This window comes from Rattus norvegicus, chromosome 1 (assembly GCF_036323735.1).
Source record: "Rattus norvegicus strain BN/NHsdMcwi chromosome 1, GRCr8, whole genome shotgun sequence".
Lineage (NCBI taxonomy): Eukaryota > Metazoa > Chordata > Mammalia > Rodentia > Muridae > Rattus > Rattus norvegicus.
The window spans coordinates 208,071,065-208,087,680 of NC_086019.1; the positions used below are offsets into that span (position 1 = coordinate 208,071,065).

Below are 16,616 nucleotides of genomic sequence, written 5' to 3' on the forward strand. Positions count from 1 at the left end.
TACATTGCATGAAAAACAGGAAGATCTCTCTGTTTCTCCGTGTGTGAGTCTGTCTTTCTCTGTCCATCCGTCTGTCTGAGTCTCCTCTCTCCTCTCTCCACTCTCCTCTCAGCTCACTGGCTCGCTTCTCCTTTTCCATTCATCTCCGAACTGGAGGCTTGTGATCAGATGTAAAGTCCGGACTTTTTCCTTTGATTCAAATATTTAATTATTTTCTTGGTAAAGAAAGCACGGGTGTTTTCCTTGCTATTGTACCCACTCTGCCACCCCCATTCCCAGGGGTTTTTGTAGTTAGGTAGGCTGCCACATTAGGGCTCATTCATTCATTCACCAAGTCACTCATTCCTTCCACTCCAAGCAAAAACTTATTGTGTGCTAGGCTTTGGCAAACTCAGTCTAGGTAGTTTAACCAGATCCTACCAACACAGCTCCTTACTAAAAATTCCCTTAAAGGAAAGGGAAAGGAAGTCTAAGCTCCCAACAGGGTAGACCCAAAGTCCTGATAGATACCATAAATTTTAAGGGGCCTCCTCCGGAACACCTGAGTCTACAGCGAAGGGAAAGGAGGGGCCCTCCCCTGGGCCAGCCAGGCAAGACTTTGGCACAGCCGGTGGCCAAATCCTATTCCCAGGGCCCTGGTCCCAGAGGACCCTGTCCCAGTCCATCAGCAGGCTGGGCCTTTAATGTTTAAAGATCTCTCCCCTCGTTTCAAAAACTCCCTGACACGGTTTTCTGTGATGCGTGGGCTGTCGGGACATCTGTCTTCTATACCTAATAAAGTCGCCGGGACTCAGAATGAACTCCGCGTGGCTTTGAATCCGGGCTCACATATGGTTGGTAATTAGCTGGCTATCTCTTGGCGTTAAATGATTTTTTTTTTCTCGCCCGGTTCGCATCCATAATAGACACGAACAGAGTTGCGATTGTTCGCTGTTGCGGGACGTTCTGCGCCTGAATGAGCGGGGGGCTGCTGCGTCGACGCGGATTTGACATATGGTTGCGCGGAGCCCAGAAGAATGGGCCCCTGTGTGTTCGACCCGGACGCGGCGGCGCTGGCCGTGCCAGCCCGGCGGAGACCCGGGTGCCCGACGGCGCAGGAGGAGCGGGCGCCGCAGCCGCGGGCGTACCGTCGGGGCGCGGGGTCCCCGTAGTCCAGCCGGGCCAGGCGGCACGCGGGCTGGGACGCTGGGAGTGCAGAGCGGCTGTGCGGAGGATGCATGCGTGCATGGGTGCGGGGAGGGCATGGATGGATGGGTAGTTGGGTAGACGAATGGAAGGACTGGTGGATATGTGGGTGGAAAGACGGATGGATGGCTGCAGGGATGGAAGGATGGATGAACGGAATCGGGACTCCTGCGCCGCCCCGGTCCGGCGTGGCGCCCGTGCAGGCCTCGAGACGCGGCGGGGGAGGCTCTACGGCTGCCGCAGCCCCATTGTGAAGCCCGTGAGACAATGAGCGGCCCGAGGAGGCACCTGCTCGCCTGAAAGGCCCATAAATCGCCGCCGGGTCCAGCTGCCTTCCCGCCCCTCCCCGAGGACCGGCGGGCCGAGCGCTGCCTCGGCCGGGAGGGGGAGGCTCGGTCGTCGGTCCCGGCAGAGCGATCCGGGCCACCGTGGCGCGCGTCTGCCCTTCTGCCTGGGCGCAGCTGCCTGCACCCCCAACTGAGCCACTGGGGCCTACTCTGCCTCCTCTGTCCTGGGGTGGCCTCCGGCTGCAGCCGTCCCTCCTACTGGAGGGACCCTGCCGGAAGACTTATGACCCATAAGAATTGGGGTGTAACTAGGCAGTCTCAGAAACGGAACCTTGAGTTTTTAACCCCAGTTATTATAGATTCTAACATTCACGGTGTTGAGAGCTTGAAAAAGTGTGGGTCTCCTTGTTTCCCTAGCATCTGGGAAAAACAGTCTTGCTGCGCTCCTCATTTTGCTAAGCTAGGACCCACGCCATTAGTATTAATTCTAACTACTTATTCCGGGTGGAAACCGGCTGAAGCCTTGCCTGCTGATCTGGGTCCACTTCCAACTAATTTCCCTGTGTCCGTTGAGTGGGGAAGTGGAGCAGGCTCGAATGAGTTCAATGCTTCTGGGAAGTTTTCCTATGCAAACAGCACCAACTTCCCCTCACAGTAAGGAAAGCAAGTCCAGGGCTGTGGTTCTCTCCAGGGACCCTGCTGGGGGAGGGACTAGTCTTTTCTGATACACACACACCACAGAGCACACTTGGGGGGTGGGGGAACCGAGGGCTTTGATTGGGCAGGGGAGAGTTTTAAGAAGTTTGGACTGCCCCATACACCTGCTTCCCTGTTGGAAAGGGACACAATGGCTGAGGTAGACAGGAAGTAGCAAATGCCACCTAGAAGGCCCTGGCATTCTGACTTTTCCTCCGGGTCACTCAGGTTCATGGAAGAGGCTTCTCCCCAGGAAAGCCACAGGAAGGGCAGGAGTGAGGCTAGAAAGAGCCCATTTATTGTTTGGTTGGTTTAGGTTCAAGTTGGTTTTGCCTTTTTGAAGCAGGGTCTTACTCTGTAGCCCAGGCTGGCCAAGAACTCATGGAAATTCTCCCAGCCTCAACCTCCTGAATACTGAGACCATCAGCATGGTCTCCCCTATAAAACTGGATTTCACTCTATTCCAGGTTGACCTTGAACTCGTTCTATAGCCCAGGATAGCCTCCAACTCTTAACAGTCCTCTTGCCTAATCTCAAGTACTGAGGTTACAGAGGCATTAGCCACTGTGTGTGTCTAGAAGAGCCACATTTAAATTGCTAACAACACATGACACAAGGGACAAGAGGGGCCAGATTTGAGCAGAGGGAGGCTGAGACCCCTGGCTGCATCCAAGGACGGCCACCATCCTCCCTCAACAGAAGCACCCTTTCTGTTGGACACTCCATCTCTGTTCAATGAGAGCAGGACTTGGCAGCCCCACTCCCTTTGGACTCTTCAGGCATTGGCACACACCTACTAGGACTTTCTTCCAGGAAAAGGCATGTGTTCAGTCCCCAGGTCCTTGCCAGCACCAGCCCCAAGCTGGCTGCCTGCGTGTACCCCACTGAACAACCACACAGGCCACATCCTGGAGGCTAGAGGAGTTGGCATAGGAGCAGGGCCACAGCAGGTCTCTTGATGGGACAGGGTTATGTGTAACACCCACACACACAGGTGTCTAGGATCGAAGGCGTGCCTATTTCTGACACTCTGGGGTCATCTCTGTCCTCCCCCCATGCCCTATTAAAAGGCCAGCATTCCTCCCCCACCTTTGCCTCCCTCGCATATTAGAAGAATTTTTTCCATTTCCTTTGATGTCTTTTATAAGTTGCATCTCATTTCCTGCTTGGCCATTTCTAACCTCCAGTGACTCTAACTCGGGACACTTGCTGTGGCTGCCTGTCATGGCTGTGTGGCTGGTCTCCTTGACACCCCACCCAGGAGCCAGTTTAAAAGGGCTCAGTCCTCTGTGTGCAATGGGTATCTGCCTTCCCATCCTTTCTTCCAGTGATTCCCTGGGAGAGATGGTCCTATCTAAGGCAAAGGCAGCCTGCTCCATACAAGCCCCCCTCCCTCCCCTGAGGTCTCTCGACATCTCAATTATTCATTTTCCAAAGTTATCCCCCCTCAGAGGGCCATTTCTGCCCATTCCGCCACTTCACCCAGACTGATGGGGGCGGGCGGGCCTGACGTCCTCAACATCACAAGAGCCCAGCTTAGTTCGGTTCAAAGCCTTTGAAGGGCGGAGCCATGCAGGGTAGTGGGTTGGATGAGGGCAGGATCGGGGAATACCTACTCAAGCCTGGCTCCACCAACCTTAGAAGAACACAGCTATAAAAGGGCAAGGAACCCCTGAACTGAGGGGGGAAACGATAAATAACCACCTGAGGCAATTCAACTTTTCCCCCTCTCTCTTTCTTCCCTGTTTCCTTCTTCCTCTTAAAGAAGGAAAGGCTTTGTATTATGTTTCTATTTAGTGTGTGGGGTATGCACTAATGCATGCATGTGTAGAAGCCAGAGAGGACAGCTTGCAGGAGTCAGGTCTCTCCTTTTACCATGTGGGGCCCCAGGGTAGTCAGGTGGTCAGGCTTGACAACAGTGCCTGGATCCACAGAACACTTACTTCCTCCCCTTACCCCAGCCTTCTTCTCCTCCTCCTCCTCCTTTTCTTCCTCCTCCTCCTTTTCTTCCTCCTCCTCCTTTTCTTCTTCCTCTTCTTCCTCCTCCTCCTCCTGTCTTCTGTCTTTTTCTTTTGATGCTGGGAACAGAACCCAGGGACTCTGCACATGCTAAGTAAGTGCTCTACCACTGAGCTCTATCTCAGCTTCTCTTCTCTTCATCCCTCCTCCCTCCTCATTTATTAGCTGGACTCTGGGTTGAAGCAGAGCACCATCAAAACCAATGTGAACATCTAAGGGCAGCTCCCGAACTGCGTGATGTAACCCAGGAATGTAAAAAAGGCAAAGCCCCGATTCCCTGACCTTTTGGGATACCATAAACAAAAGAAAAAGGTTCAGCTGTAAACGGGAAGACAGAGGGTACAGACCTCTCGCCAGGAACCAGGAACTGGGCACTGCCTGTTCCTGGGCATCACATCCCTATGAACTATGACTCTTCTTTTTAGGTGATAACGGGGTTTGAACTTAGAGCCTTGCACATGCTAAGTAAGTGCTCTACCACTAAGCTATTTCCTCAGCTACCCTGTGCACTATGACAAAACAATTGACACTGTGCTGTATTTGAAAAGTCAAACGTATTTCTGACTCCCGAATAGCTTGCACATCCAGGACAAGGCACCTGTAGGTTGGCGACTATCTACTTCCAAGATGGTGGCTAGTGCAAGGGAAATGAGGGTGCTGGAGACTTCATGATGGAGTCAGCTCTCCCAAGTCTTAGTGCTCAATACTATCACACAGGCCTCCTGGACACAGGCACCTCTCGGCACAGCCATGAGTATCAGGCATCTTCACCCTGTCCTCTCAGGTCTGTATTCACTACATCTTAAAGGTTAAGGCTTTCTCATCCAAACCTTGGGCTTTGGTCCAAGACTGAAAGTGAAAGGGCCAAAGGATAAAGCCCCATGAGACCATGAACATGAAAGCCCCCCAGAGACTAGGGAACAGGGCTGGGACTCCCTTCTACCTGCACAGACCATGAAATGTCTGCCAGGCCTCACACCAGACAAGGGTGGGTATGGGATTATCATTACAGGAGCCTTGGGCTCTTTACAGATGAGAGCTTCTGGGGAGACTACGTGAAGACCAGAGTAAGTTTAATAGACCCTGAGGACATTGATACTGCACTCTGCATCCTATGCTCCTCACCAAAAAAGGGGAAACAGGCCCACAGGGGGAGACAGACTTGTCTGCCTTTTTCATGATCCAGAAGCCAGACCCATGGGGAGGCAATGGGAGTCAGACTGTGGCAAGGAGAGGAAACACAGAACAGGAAGAGCCCAGCATGAATACAGCCTCCTGCTGCCCAGATCCAGGCTGGACCCACCACAGCCAATGTGAGCTGAACAGCTACAAACCCTGTGGACATAGACACTGACCAAGAAGCTTAACCTGCTCTGATCACCCAGCCATAAGCCACCCCCTCCCCACCATCCCTAGGATTGTCAATGTGCCCCTGGGACAGCTCCCTGGGAAATTAAAGTAGGGGTTTCAATGGAAAGAATAAAAGGTTATTTTTTCCAATTTTTGCATACATTTGTTTGTTTATGTTGAGGCAGAGTCTGATGTAGTCCAGCCTAGCTTTGAATTCACTAGGTAGTAGAGAATGACCTTGAATTTCTGATCCTCCTTTCTCCACCTCTTGGCCTGTGCCACCATGCTTAGCTAAGAAAAAAAAAAATGAGTTCTAACTGCATACAAACCATTACAGTCCCGAGGGGCGCTCGTGACAGCTGAGGAACCCGGTGTGTCTCTCAGTTGATGAGATCCTCAGTTTGCCAGACTCCTTCCACCATTAACATCCCTGTGAGCTACTCCCCTTTAGTTCCTATTGGTCACCGAAGATGGATCAATGACTCCAAAGCTCAGGGCAAGCATACATGGGATGCCCTCCCCTAGTAGGGAGCCACCCGACAAGAAAGTAGGACAGTGGATACACAGTGTATTGACTACAAAATTACCCAGCATCTCCTAAGACTTGGCCCAGGGCCTTACAGAGAACAGTGTCAGACAGGCACCACTGAAGGATCCTGGATTGGGCGATGCTGATGAAGGCCCCTGAAAGTGGAGACGAGGACTCGCTTGCTGGACAAAGCCAGTTGAGTGCCTAAATCCACTGAGCACATGCAAGAGGCAGGGGTTTGCTCACCTTACTGCAGAAAAAACAAAAACGGAGATGGAAACAGAAGTTTGAGATGAGTAAAATGTAACCACTGTTGAGAGGCAGAGGGGAGCTCACTGTTATTTTGTTCTTAGACTACTTATTACCCGCCCTGTTTTCAAACTTCCCTAAGAATCGGTCAGGAAGCGTAAGCAATACTGTTACAAGTTGCTAAGAAAATTCAAGATCAGATACAAAGTTACTGAAAAAGAAACATTAAGGCCCAGATGGTGCTGATGCCAAACTTTAAAACCCGAGTTCCATCCCGGGACCCCCACCAGGGAAGGAGAGAACTGACTCCTCCAAGTTGTCCTCTGATCTCCACACAGAAACAGACACACGTGCTCCTATATACACACATACATCCACTCATAAATGCAGGGCCCAAGAGATTCAAGGTTCACCGATAAAGGCAGCTGTCACTAAGCATGAAGACCTGAGTCCAATTCTCCAGGCCCACATGATGGAAAGATAGAGCCAACTCTCACAAGTTGTTCTCTGACCTCTTCATGTGTGAGTACACGCACACATACACGCCCCACAATGAAATACTAATAGAATAAGTAAACATAAAATCAGATTTAAAAACAGAAATTAGATGTGTGTGCAAATACATACAAGCACTGTATGATAGGGCACATACACACTCATATGTATCATGTACACACACATACGCACACAACACAGGAACAAAAACAGAAAGCTGACAGTGAGTGAGTGCCCTGGCTGAGTTTTTGGTGGTGCTGTCTCACTGGTTCCTGCATTCAGTGTCCTTGCCAACCTGCGGGGACAGTTGTTTGGTTCCTGCCTCCATGCACATTTTCCTGATGTGGCAAGCAGAAAGCCATTTGGGAATTTCAGACAATCGTTTTTCCTTTTTGGACAGAGGGTCTTGTATAGCCAGGCTGCCCTTCAACATGCTACATAACAAAGATGACTTTCAACTTCGGATTCTCCTGTCTCCGCCTCTGAGAGCTGGGGTCCCGGCATGCTGTTGATACGGTGCTGGGGATGGAATCCACAGCTTCCTGTATGCCAAGCAAGCGCTCAACGGACTGAGCAGCATCTCCAGACCCAAGAATTTTTTCAATTTTATCATATTTTTTGTTTTCTTTATGAATCACGGTTAGATTCCATTAAAAGCTGTATGTATTTAACATGTTGCATGATGCGGGTTGGGGATTTAGCTCAGTGGTAGAGCGCTTGACTAGCAAGCGCAAGGCCCTGGGTTCGGTCCTCAGCTCTGGACCAGAAAAAAAAAATAATAATAACATGTTGCATGAGTTCTCTACTCATTGTTGACTCTTGCTGCTTTCTAAATTTAGCCTATTTCTTTTAACTTTTTTTCATGTATGGAGTGCATACGTGTGTGTGCACATATATGTATGTATTGCACACATGTAATATACATCGGTGCTTGTTCATATGTATGTGGAATACATGTGTGTTCAAATGTATGGATACACATGGGTGCACATGTGTGTCCATTGGACCTGGGGTTGACTTTGAGTCTTCAGGTTTTCTCCATCTTATTCACTGAGGCGGAGAGGCAGAGTCTCTCAGTTGAACCCAGAGCTGAGTGATGTGGCTGAACTCCAGAGATCCCCTGTCTGTCTTCTAAGTTCTGGGGCTAGAGGCAGGTCCCCATGCCCACCTGGCATTTGCATGGGCTCTGAAGATCTGAAGTCCTCCTGTCTGTGTTTGTGTGACAAACACATTAACCATGAAACCATTCCTGACCCTAATTTATGTTTTTGAAATTTTCATGATACATATAGATATGATATATGACATACCATATATCATGTCCACCTCCCATTACTTATATTGCCCTTCTCTAAAAGTGCACTGAACTCATTAAGAAGTTTTTTATTTATTTATTTTTTTACTGCTGAGTATTTTGGCTCTAAGGGAGGGAACTGCTTTTGTGTGAAAAGTGAGATGACAACTACCTTATGCTGTGAAGTCGACTCCACACTAAGAACTGCTCTGCCATGATGGCTGTAAATTCTCTGTCCCTCTTGCCCCCGAGAAGCAAACTCTACCTCCTGTTTCTTGAATCTGAAGGGCTCTGTGTTGAGAATCACATGCAGCAGGGGTAACAAGATGCCACTTCCAGGGTCAGGCTGAGAGGTTGCTCCGCTTCTGTCTGGGACACCCCTCCCAAACACTAGCACATGGCCTCTGGCATCCACAGGCCTGAGGACAAGACTAAGTGGGGAAGGGGGGTGGCAGTTTCGTACTGGATGAGGCAGGGGATGAGTTGTGTTGGATGTTCATCTCAACCTCTGGCACTTTCTACACTCTTGCTCCATGAAGCACAGCCACGCTGCTCCCCCATTTCTCCCCAGACTCCCAACTCATAACCACAAGCACCGTCTCAACTGTACAGTACCGACTGGTTCTTGACTTGACAAAAGACTTGGGACAGTTGTTAGCTGTGGAAGAGAGGAGACCAGTTGTGACCCACACCTGACTCTGTGCTGGTAATGTTGCATGATGCAGAAGTAGTCGTGGCGAGAGCTGGGCAGCATGGGAATTGATAGTGCCGAAGCCATATGGACAAAGGAGGAAGATCATTTCCAGAGCTTCTAAGGGCAGTAAAGATCAAAGCATTTCTCCCCAAGTCTATAAGACTGGCCGGGAGGCCACTTCTCCTTTGTACTCCCGGGCTAATCTACATCACACATCCCAAGATAGTCAGTATCTCTACAGCTGGATTTGGTATTGGTAGAAACTGTCTCTGACTCTCAAGAGTCTGTGAATCATTTCTGGACACATTTCCCCTTGTATTAGTTCATATCTTTTTACTATAACATATTATATGAAACTGGATACTTTATCAAATGAAAAAGATTTGTTTAGCTCAGAGTTCCATAGGTTTTAGGAGACAATACAATACCAGGACCTGCTAGTTTCTGTTGAGAGCTTCATGGTAGGTACCTGGGAGAGGAAGAAATCACATTACAAAATGCGAAGCCAGACAATGACTGAGGATCCCACTAACCTTTCCAAGGTTCCACTCTCCATTTACTAAGGACCTCCAACTATCTCCTCCACCTCTTCACACCAAAATCTTGGGGACAGAGCTTCCATCCCATGAGCCCTTGGTGGGTATTCTCAAACACTATACAAAACATAGCACCAAGTCTCCAGATTGCCAGACAGTGCCACCAGGTTCCTGTTGTCCCAATTGTAGACAGTGAGCTGGGAAATGTATCTGTCAACTTGGTTTTCACTATGCTGCACACCAAGCATGCCCCACACCCTCAATGACTGACAGAAAGCAAGGAACATTTCTCACTCTCCATGACAGCCAGACTAGCGGACTGTGGCTGAACTCTCTCTGCTCTGTCTTCTGGGAAGGAGCAGCCAGTCTCAGATTTTGATAGTCCCAACACAGAGACAAAATGGCAGAACATTTTAGAAGCAACATAGAACAGTCATATATCACTAGGCAGCAAGAGTCGCATGTGAAGGTCTGATAGACTACCAGAGAGGTAGACGCCCCTGCGGGGAAGGGCAGCAGATATCCTGGTAATGACCTCAAAGCCAGTTGGAGGATTAACCACAGCTCTGATTCTTCACTCTAGGCCAGGTCAAAGAAGCCAATGAACGGAGATAAAGCCTCAACTCTCAGTGTCAATTTTTAATTGTACTCTGTCTTGGTCATATGCAAGCTAGAAGTAGGTTTCTGTCCTTTCTTTTTTAGTTATTTTTCTTTTGAGATAGAGTTCCCACTTGCAACTCGGGCTGACCTGGAGCTCTGGAGGCACTGGACATGAGTCATACACACCTGATTCTAGGTTTGACTTTCCATTTTCTTCTTGTGCTATAGATTAAATCAAGGGTTTCTTTTTTAATTGGAGGTTTTTGTTTTGGAGAGTCATTTTTGGCGTAGGACAGCCTCAAAAGCTCTCTGACAGCTAAATCACATCCCCAGTACAGATTTTCTTTCTTTTCTTATTTTTATTACATTATTTATTTGTGTGTGTGTGTGTGTGTGTGTGTGTGCACGCACGCGCACATAGGGTACACATAGTACAACTTGTGGGAGTTGGTTTTCGCTTTTCATCACCTGGGTCCCAGGAACCAAACCCAGGCCATCAGTTTTGGCATCAGGTACCACCACTTGCCGAGCCATTTTGACTTCCAGTTCCTATTCTCTGGTTCACCTGGACTGGTGGTAGATATGGTACAAATAGAAACCTGGAAACCAGTCCCCAACAGGCACTCACTTGTTGGGATCGGAAGACTGTAGCCCCTCTTGGGGTGGGGGGCAGCTTGGTGCTTTCTCTCAAAACCAAACAGGCTCCTTCCACGGAGTCACATCAACTGAGCTCCTTAGTATTCGTCCAAAGGAACTGAAAAATTGGATGTGTACAGATATTTACAGGGACTTGAGTCAAACTTCCCTGAACCGAAAGCAGCCGTGATGGCCTTCAGAGGGAGGTGGGACAAGCTAGTGTGGAGCACCCTACAGCTACAATAATCGTGTGCTAAAAAGAAGGGGAAGCCATGGAAAAGCCATGGGGAGCCTTTGAATGCACACAGCTAATCTAAAAAGGGTGCACACAGTCATTTTGCAAAGGCAAAACTATGAGGGCCAAAAAGATCAGGATTGCTGGGGGATGGAGGCAGAGGGCAGATGGAGTCCACTTTTTAATCGTACGGTGAACACAGGGTATCATGCATTTGTCTAAACCAGAAGATGGGACAACCCATCAAAAGTGAGCCTGCATGTAAATTGTGAACTTTCACTGATGACGAAAACAAAAAAGCAGAAGCCCAGATCAGTACTGTTGACCCTGGAGAGCAGCCAGGCTATGCACTGGTCCGTTCTCTCCTGTGCCTAACCAGCAGTGGTATCTCAAAGCCTCAGTCCACACATCTGTGAAATGGGTGCTCATACCTCACCATAGGTGAGGGCTGTTGAGATAATGAATCTGCTCTGAGGTTCTCGAGGCCTGTCTGAGAGGAGAAGTCAGGGCAGTGACTTACATCTCAAAGCAGGGAGCTTGGCCCTTTCCCCTTCCTGCTGACAACCTGATCCCACACCCATTCTTCACATCAACTCTAGAAACCTCAGGCCTTCCAGTTTAATACACCTCACAGCAGTCCTAAAAGTCTTGCCTCTACTCTAGCCCCAGTAATAAATACCCCAGGGCCTCAGGGCGTAGGCACCGCACGTTTCCTCTGCCAGTCCCATCGAGCATGTTCAGTCAGCATGCGCAAGCTGCTGGGAAGCCTGCTGTGCCCTGTTTTAAGCAAAGCTTGGGTGTTGCTTGGCTGTCTCCAACACTGGTCTTGTGTACTGTGGTTCACTGGGTTTTATATTTGCTTCCAACACAGAAGGTCTTAGGGAGCCTGGGACTGCAGCTTTCGTCTTCTGTGTTCTCTGGCATCCCTGTTCCTCTGGAATATTAGCCACCTAACCTCTGTAGCACAGCACCCTCCTGTTATACCCACCTTCTTGCTGGCTTCCCTGCTCTCCGCCTGCACTGAAGCCCTTTGCTTTCATTCGCCACTGCCTTGCACAAAATCCAACCTGTAGCCTGTCAATCAGACTCAGGAGGCCAAGGGACAAAAGTGGCCCATCAGTCACACCCCAAAGGGCACACTCACCCTCAATAGCGGAGCCCATATGATGGGAACCATGTCCTACCAAGACTCCAGGCAGCCCCTGAGAGCCTGACGGCCCCCCCATGGCCTCCCTTTCTCCTTTTTCTCTGCTCCTGCACACCCTTCTTCCCTTTCCTCCTTCATGGCCCAGTCTGTTCTATTGAGGAGTCCTGGATAACCCCCATCTAGATCCTTCCCAGTGTGACCTCCTACCCACCATCATGAGTCATTACCACTTGAATGGTTAGTACCACAGTCCTACCAACCACCCCTCTGTCTTGGGCTCAGGACAGGGCAGTACCACCCAACATCCTCCATGCCTAAGGCAACAGCCATAGGACACCAAATATTCCCCCAGCTCATACAGAGAAACCTGTTCCCAAGGTCAAACAGACCTGGCTGGGGCCACATAGACTCAGAGTCAAGTGTGTCATGTTGCTTCCTAGATCAGGGATCTTAAGTATCTGCTGCAGACCCTGCCACACCCTCAAAATGGCCTCTGTGTCCTCACACAGCCCTGGATGCTGCTGAGGAACCCCCAAAGCAACACAGAATGTGGGGTTACAGGTGGGCCCTAGGTTTAGTGTTTGTAAGAATCATGGCAGAGAACAGAGGCCTGACTGACTTGCGCACAGAGGCCTCTCTGCACTGTGTGTATATGTCACAAAGCTCATTGCGGTCCTTGAGACCCCATGACTAACTGCCAGGCTTCTGGCCCAGTATTCTCCTAACAGTTAGGACCTAACTCGTGCCTCTGCTGTCCAGCACCTCAAGTACCATGGCCACCCTCAAGACACAAAGGAAAGGGCTGCTCTAGCACACAGGTGAATGCTGGAAGTTTCCCCCGCCCCCATGGGCTCATACAATAAGTAGCTTTCCTTGCTAGATTCTAATTCCTGGGCTACCAACAAGTGAGGGCTGCTGCAGGCAGCAGGACCTGCCCTCCTTGAGGTCTGCCCTCTCAATGGGGTGGGAGCATTTCTCAAAGCCTGACCACACTAGGCCTCTAAGGTACTCAGGGAAGGCTTAGTTAATCATATGCCCCCCACACATCTGTAAAATCTTGGTCCAGCCTTATACAGCCTGATAATGTCCGTGAGTTCTCTCCTGGCCCACAAAACTTTGTAAGGGCTTCATGGGACAATCTGTTTTATGTCATACCTTCTCCTTTGAAAGCCATCACTTTATAGGCAGGTATGTAAAGAACCCTTCCCGTTTTGAACTAAAAAGGGGTCTCTTTGGATCCAGTGGACCAGCAGGAAACAGGGCATGGGGATGTGGGGGCCACAGCTTTGAATTCTCACACAGAAGCTAGGTCAGGACCCACCCCCAGTCCATCTCACCCTGTGTTCTCCCCCAGTATCTGTTCATCACCCCCTTCCCACTCCCTACCAAACTATCATGCTGCCTGTTCTTGGGGAAGCTCTGATTTGTGGACCTAGGGGTCCTGGACTTTCAGGGCTCCACTGTATTTGGCACGGAGAACTTCTATGGTATGTGGGAGCTTACATTGTTCTAAGCCCTGCAAGTGCCCATCAGGGTCCGGCTGGAGTTAGACAAAACAGAGTGTCTATTAGGGACAGACACTTGTTTCCCAAACTCCTGAGAAGCAGGTCAGTAGGTCCTGTGAAAGTTGTTCCCCTTCCTTGTAAGCAGACAACACTCTGTCAAGTGATGGTGATGTCAAATGATGTTCGGCTGACTCCCCTCTTGCTCCAGACCCCACCCACCCACCATATTCATTTGCCTCAGCTCTGAGCCACAAACGTGTAAAAGAACAAGACTTCGAGTGTGATTTTTGTTGGGCCTCTTTATTTAGAACCTGGCGGACGAGGAGCCCTGGGCAGTTGGTATGGGCAGTACAGGAACCATTTTTCGACAGTCTGGTCACCAAGTTTAAGAGCAATCTAATAATGTGGAGGACACTGTCAGCTAACTGAAGATGAATGTGTGGGGGCTTTTACTCAACAACCATTCCTCTAGAGTCTAATACAAAAGTAGATTTACATTTGTGGGTAATCTGAAGCTGGTGATTTCTAGTGCCTTTGGTAATAATCAATAAGCCAGCAGTTGCGCGGCAGAGGGATCCACGCATGGATAAATACAAACATTAAATTAGCATAATTTTTAACTTTTTGTACAAATATACATGTTTTTCCTTTTTCTCGTCTTTTTCCTTCGTTCTACATTTTCTAGTTTCTCTCTCTTTTTTTCTTTTTATCTTTTTGCACTGAGAGCGAGTAGAGATTAAACATTTTACATAAATGATTTAAAGCTTTACACCTTGGGACCAGCGTACTCCTTGCACATGGTACAGAGTGTTCTCAATACATTGCACAGTTTTCAGATTTCCACAAAACCGTGGGCTGCTCTGCGCAGCCATCTCCGGTTCCTGCTACATGAATGAAAGGTCCCAGCCGAAGCCCAGAGTTCTTCCATCGTCCGCTGCCCAGATGCCCAGCAAGTTCTCTCTGGCCGTTAGGCTCTAAACTGCGGGGAGAGGGACTCAGGTGAGCAGGCATGACGGGAACCCCCCGGGAGCGGCCCCTCCGCGACCCCCGGGGGGAACGCCAGACTCACCTAACTCATCGCAGACGTTTGCGCGGGGTCTGCTCCACCGCGCCCACCCCAGGAGCCACGTTAGGAGAGGGACACCCTGCAGGGACATCGTTCGACGCCTTGTTCTCCTGCGCAGTTCTCTTGCGCTTGGCGAAGAAGTCTGCGGGCGACAACGCGCGCCGGTCAGGGCGGGGCCGTCCCGGAGACCAGCGAGGGGACCCGCGGAGTGCGCAGGGCGCGGGGCCGGGGTGGGGGCGCCATCCCCGCCCGCGCCGAGGTCCGCGGCGGGTCAGCTTTGTTTACGTCGCCGCGCAATGTGCTGTGTAAGCATTTCCCCTTGTCCCGCGGCCAAGCCCCCCGGGGCTGCCGCCGCACTTAACCCCCTCCATGCCGCACACACGGCTCCCTAAGGGGCTCCCGCGGCCCGAGCCAAAGACCGCGATCCGAGTGGGTCGCGGCCAGGCTCGCCCTCCCACTGCACGCTCGGGAGCCTTGAAGCTGCACCCCTACCAGTAGGAAAGGGGTGCGGGCGCAACCGCGCCCTAAGCGCCGCGGGCCCTTTAATGCCACGGGAGGAGGCGGGGACCGGGCGAGGCCCCCGAGGGCGAGGGAGAGCCCGGCCGGCCGGACAAAGCGAGGCCGGGCCGGGGCGGGGCCGTGCGGGGCTCACCAGAGATGAGAGGCCCCGACAGCTTCTTGATCGCACCGTTCGCATTGGCCGCAGCAGTCCCGGCTGCAGGACGTCCTGGAATCCCCGAGAGAGGCTGGTCCTTCAGCTCCTGATTCTCGTCCTGCTCCTCGACCAGCTCCCCGTTCTGCCCCTCGACTGGCTCCTCGTCCTTCTCCTCGACCGGCTCTGCGCCCTGCTCCTCCACCGGCTCCTCGTCCTTCTCCTCGACCGGCTCCGCGCCCTGCTGCTTGCCCTGCTCAGAGACCGGCTCAGCTCCCAGCTCATCACCCGGCTCAGCACCCGACTCCTCGCCCTGCTCAGAGACCTGCTCAGAGACCTGCTCAGGGACCTGTTCCTCGCCGTCCTGAGTCGCCACGTCTGGGATCGGGTCTGGAGTCGAGTCCGAGGTCGCGACCGGGGTCACGTCCGGAATCGGGTCTGAGGTCAGATCTGAGGCCGGGGCCGGGGTCGCGGGTGGGGTGGGCTCCGCGACCACGGCCGAGGCTGGGGCGCTGGGCGGCTGCTCAGGCGCCTCCTCTAGGCCGTCGGGGCCCTCGCCAGCCGGCGGCCCAGAACGCGGGATGACAGCCACAGCCACCGGAGGTGGCCGGGGCCCCAGCTGCAGGCGACAGCGCCCCACCTGCACCGTCTCGCGGTAGAAGGCGGGCACAGACTCGCTGTCCACCTCCATCCACTGCAGACGACCAGGGCCTCGAAGAGGCACATCCTGCTGGAAGTTGAAGTCCCAGCGGTTCTGGTCCTCGGCGTTCAGCTCCGCCAGGCGCATCCGCAGCTCGCGGCCCAGCTCCTCGTGGTCTACAGGCCCGAAGAGGCTGCGGCAGGCGCTGCTGCGCGCTATCACTGGGAAGGTGTCGCTGGAGGCCAAGCGTTCCATCGCTGTTCTGCTGCGGAGGTACACGTCGGACATGCCCATGGTCGAAGGCTGTGCAAACGCGGGCAGCGAGAAAGAAGGGAACGGGAGGAGAAGGAAGAGGGGAGAGGAGGAGGGCGGAGGCTGGGCGTGGGTGAGACCCCTTGCACAGCCCGCGTCCACCTCAGCCTAGGGACGCGGCGGCTACCTGGCTAATTGGTGATGGACGGCTCCTGCGTCTCGATCGTTTGTCCTGTCCAGCTTGGGCCGCGCCCCCTCGGAGCTTGCCTGCCTGTTCGCTTGCTCTCAGTCGGGCCTAGCCGGCACCCCTCGAGCACAGCGCACTCGGCCTGTGGAACGCCCAGACCGCTGCGCCCCTTTATACGCGCTGGCCCCACCCCCGCGCGCGCGGGCCTCCTCACGATTAGCATAATGTAGTATTTTCAGTTTCAACAACACCGCTGCGATTGGAGGGCGCACCCCGCCCCGCCCACAGAGGCCCGGCCCCCGCGCCGCGCTCATTGGCCGAGCGCACACACCCCCGGGGCCGGGCGGGGCGGGCGAGGGGCG

The 16,616-nt window shown here is 52.1% G+C and overlaps 1 protein-coding gene across 12 annotated transcripts; it reads right to left on the minus strand.

Annotated features, from left to right (window-relative positions):
* Positions 1-13,736: 13,736 nt before the first annotated feature.
* On the minus strand, positions 13,737-16,616 carry Cdkn1c (cyclin-dependent kinase inhibitor 1C). 12 transcript variants are annotated; one of them, XM_008760077.4, is made up of 4 exons: positions 16,255-16,616; positions 15,176-16,118; positions 14,527-14,665; positions 13,737-14,431 (listed from the first exon to the last, which is right to left on the minus strand). In XM_008760077.4, exons 2-3 carry the CDS (start codon positions 16,107-16,109, stop codon positions 14,532-14,534), a joined length of 1,068 nt encoding a protein of 355 aa, XP_008758299.1. In that variant the 5' UTR covers positions 16,110-16,118; positions 16,255-16,616; the 3' UTR covers positions 13,737-14,431; positions 14,527-14,531. The 12 variants fall into 12 exon arrangements, with proteins under 12 accessions (XP_008758299.1, XP_063136977.1, XP_008758298.1 ...); XM_063280907.1 differs by having other exon boundaries at positions 15,212-16,118; positions 16,255-16,603; XM_008760076.4 differs by having other exon boundaries at positions 13,737-14,436; positions 16,255-16,603.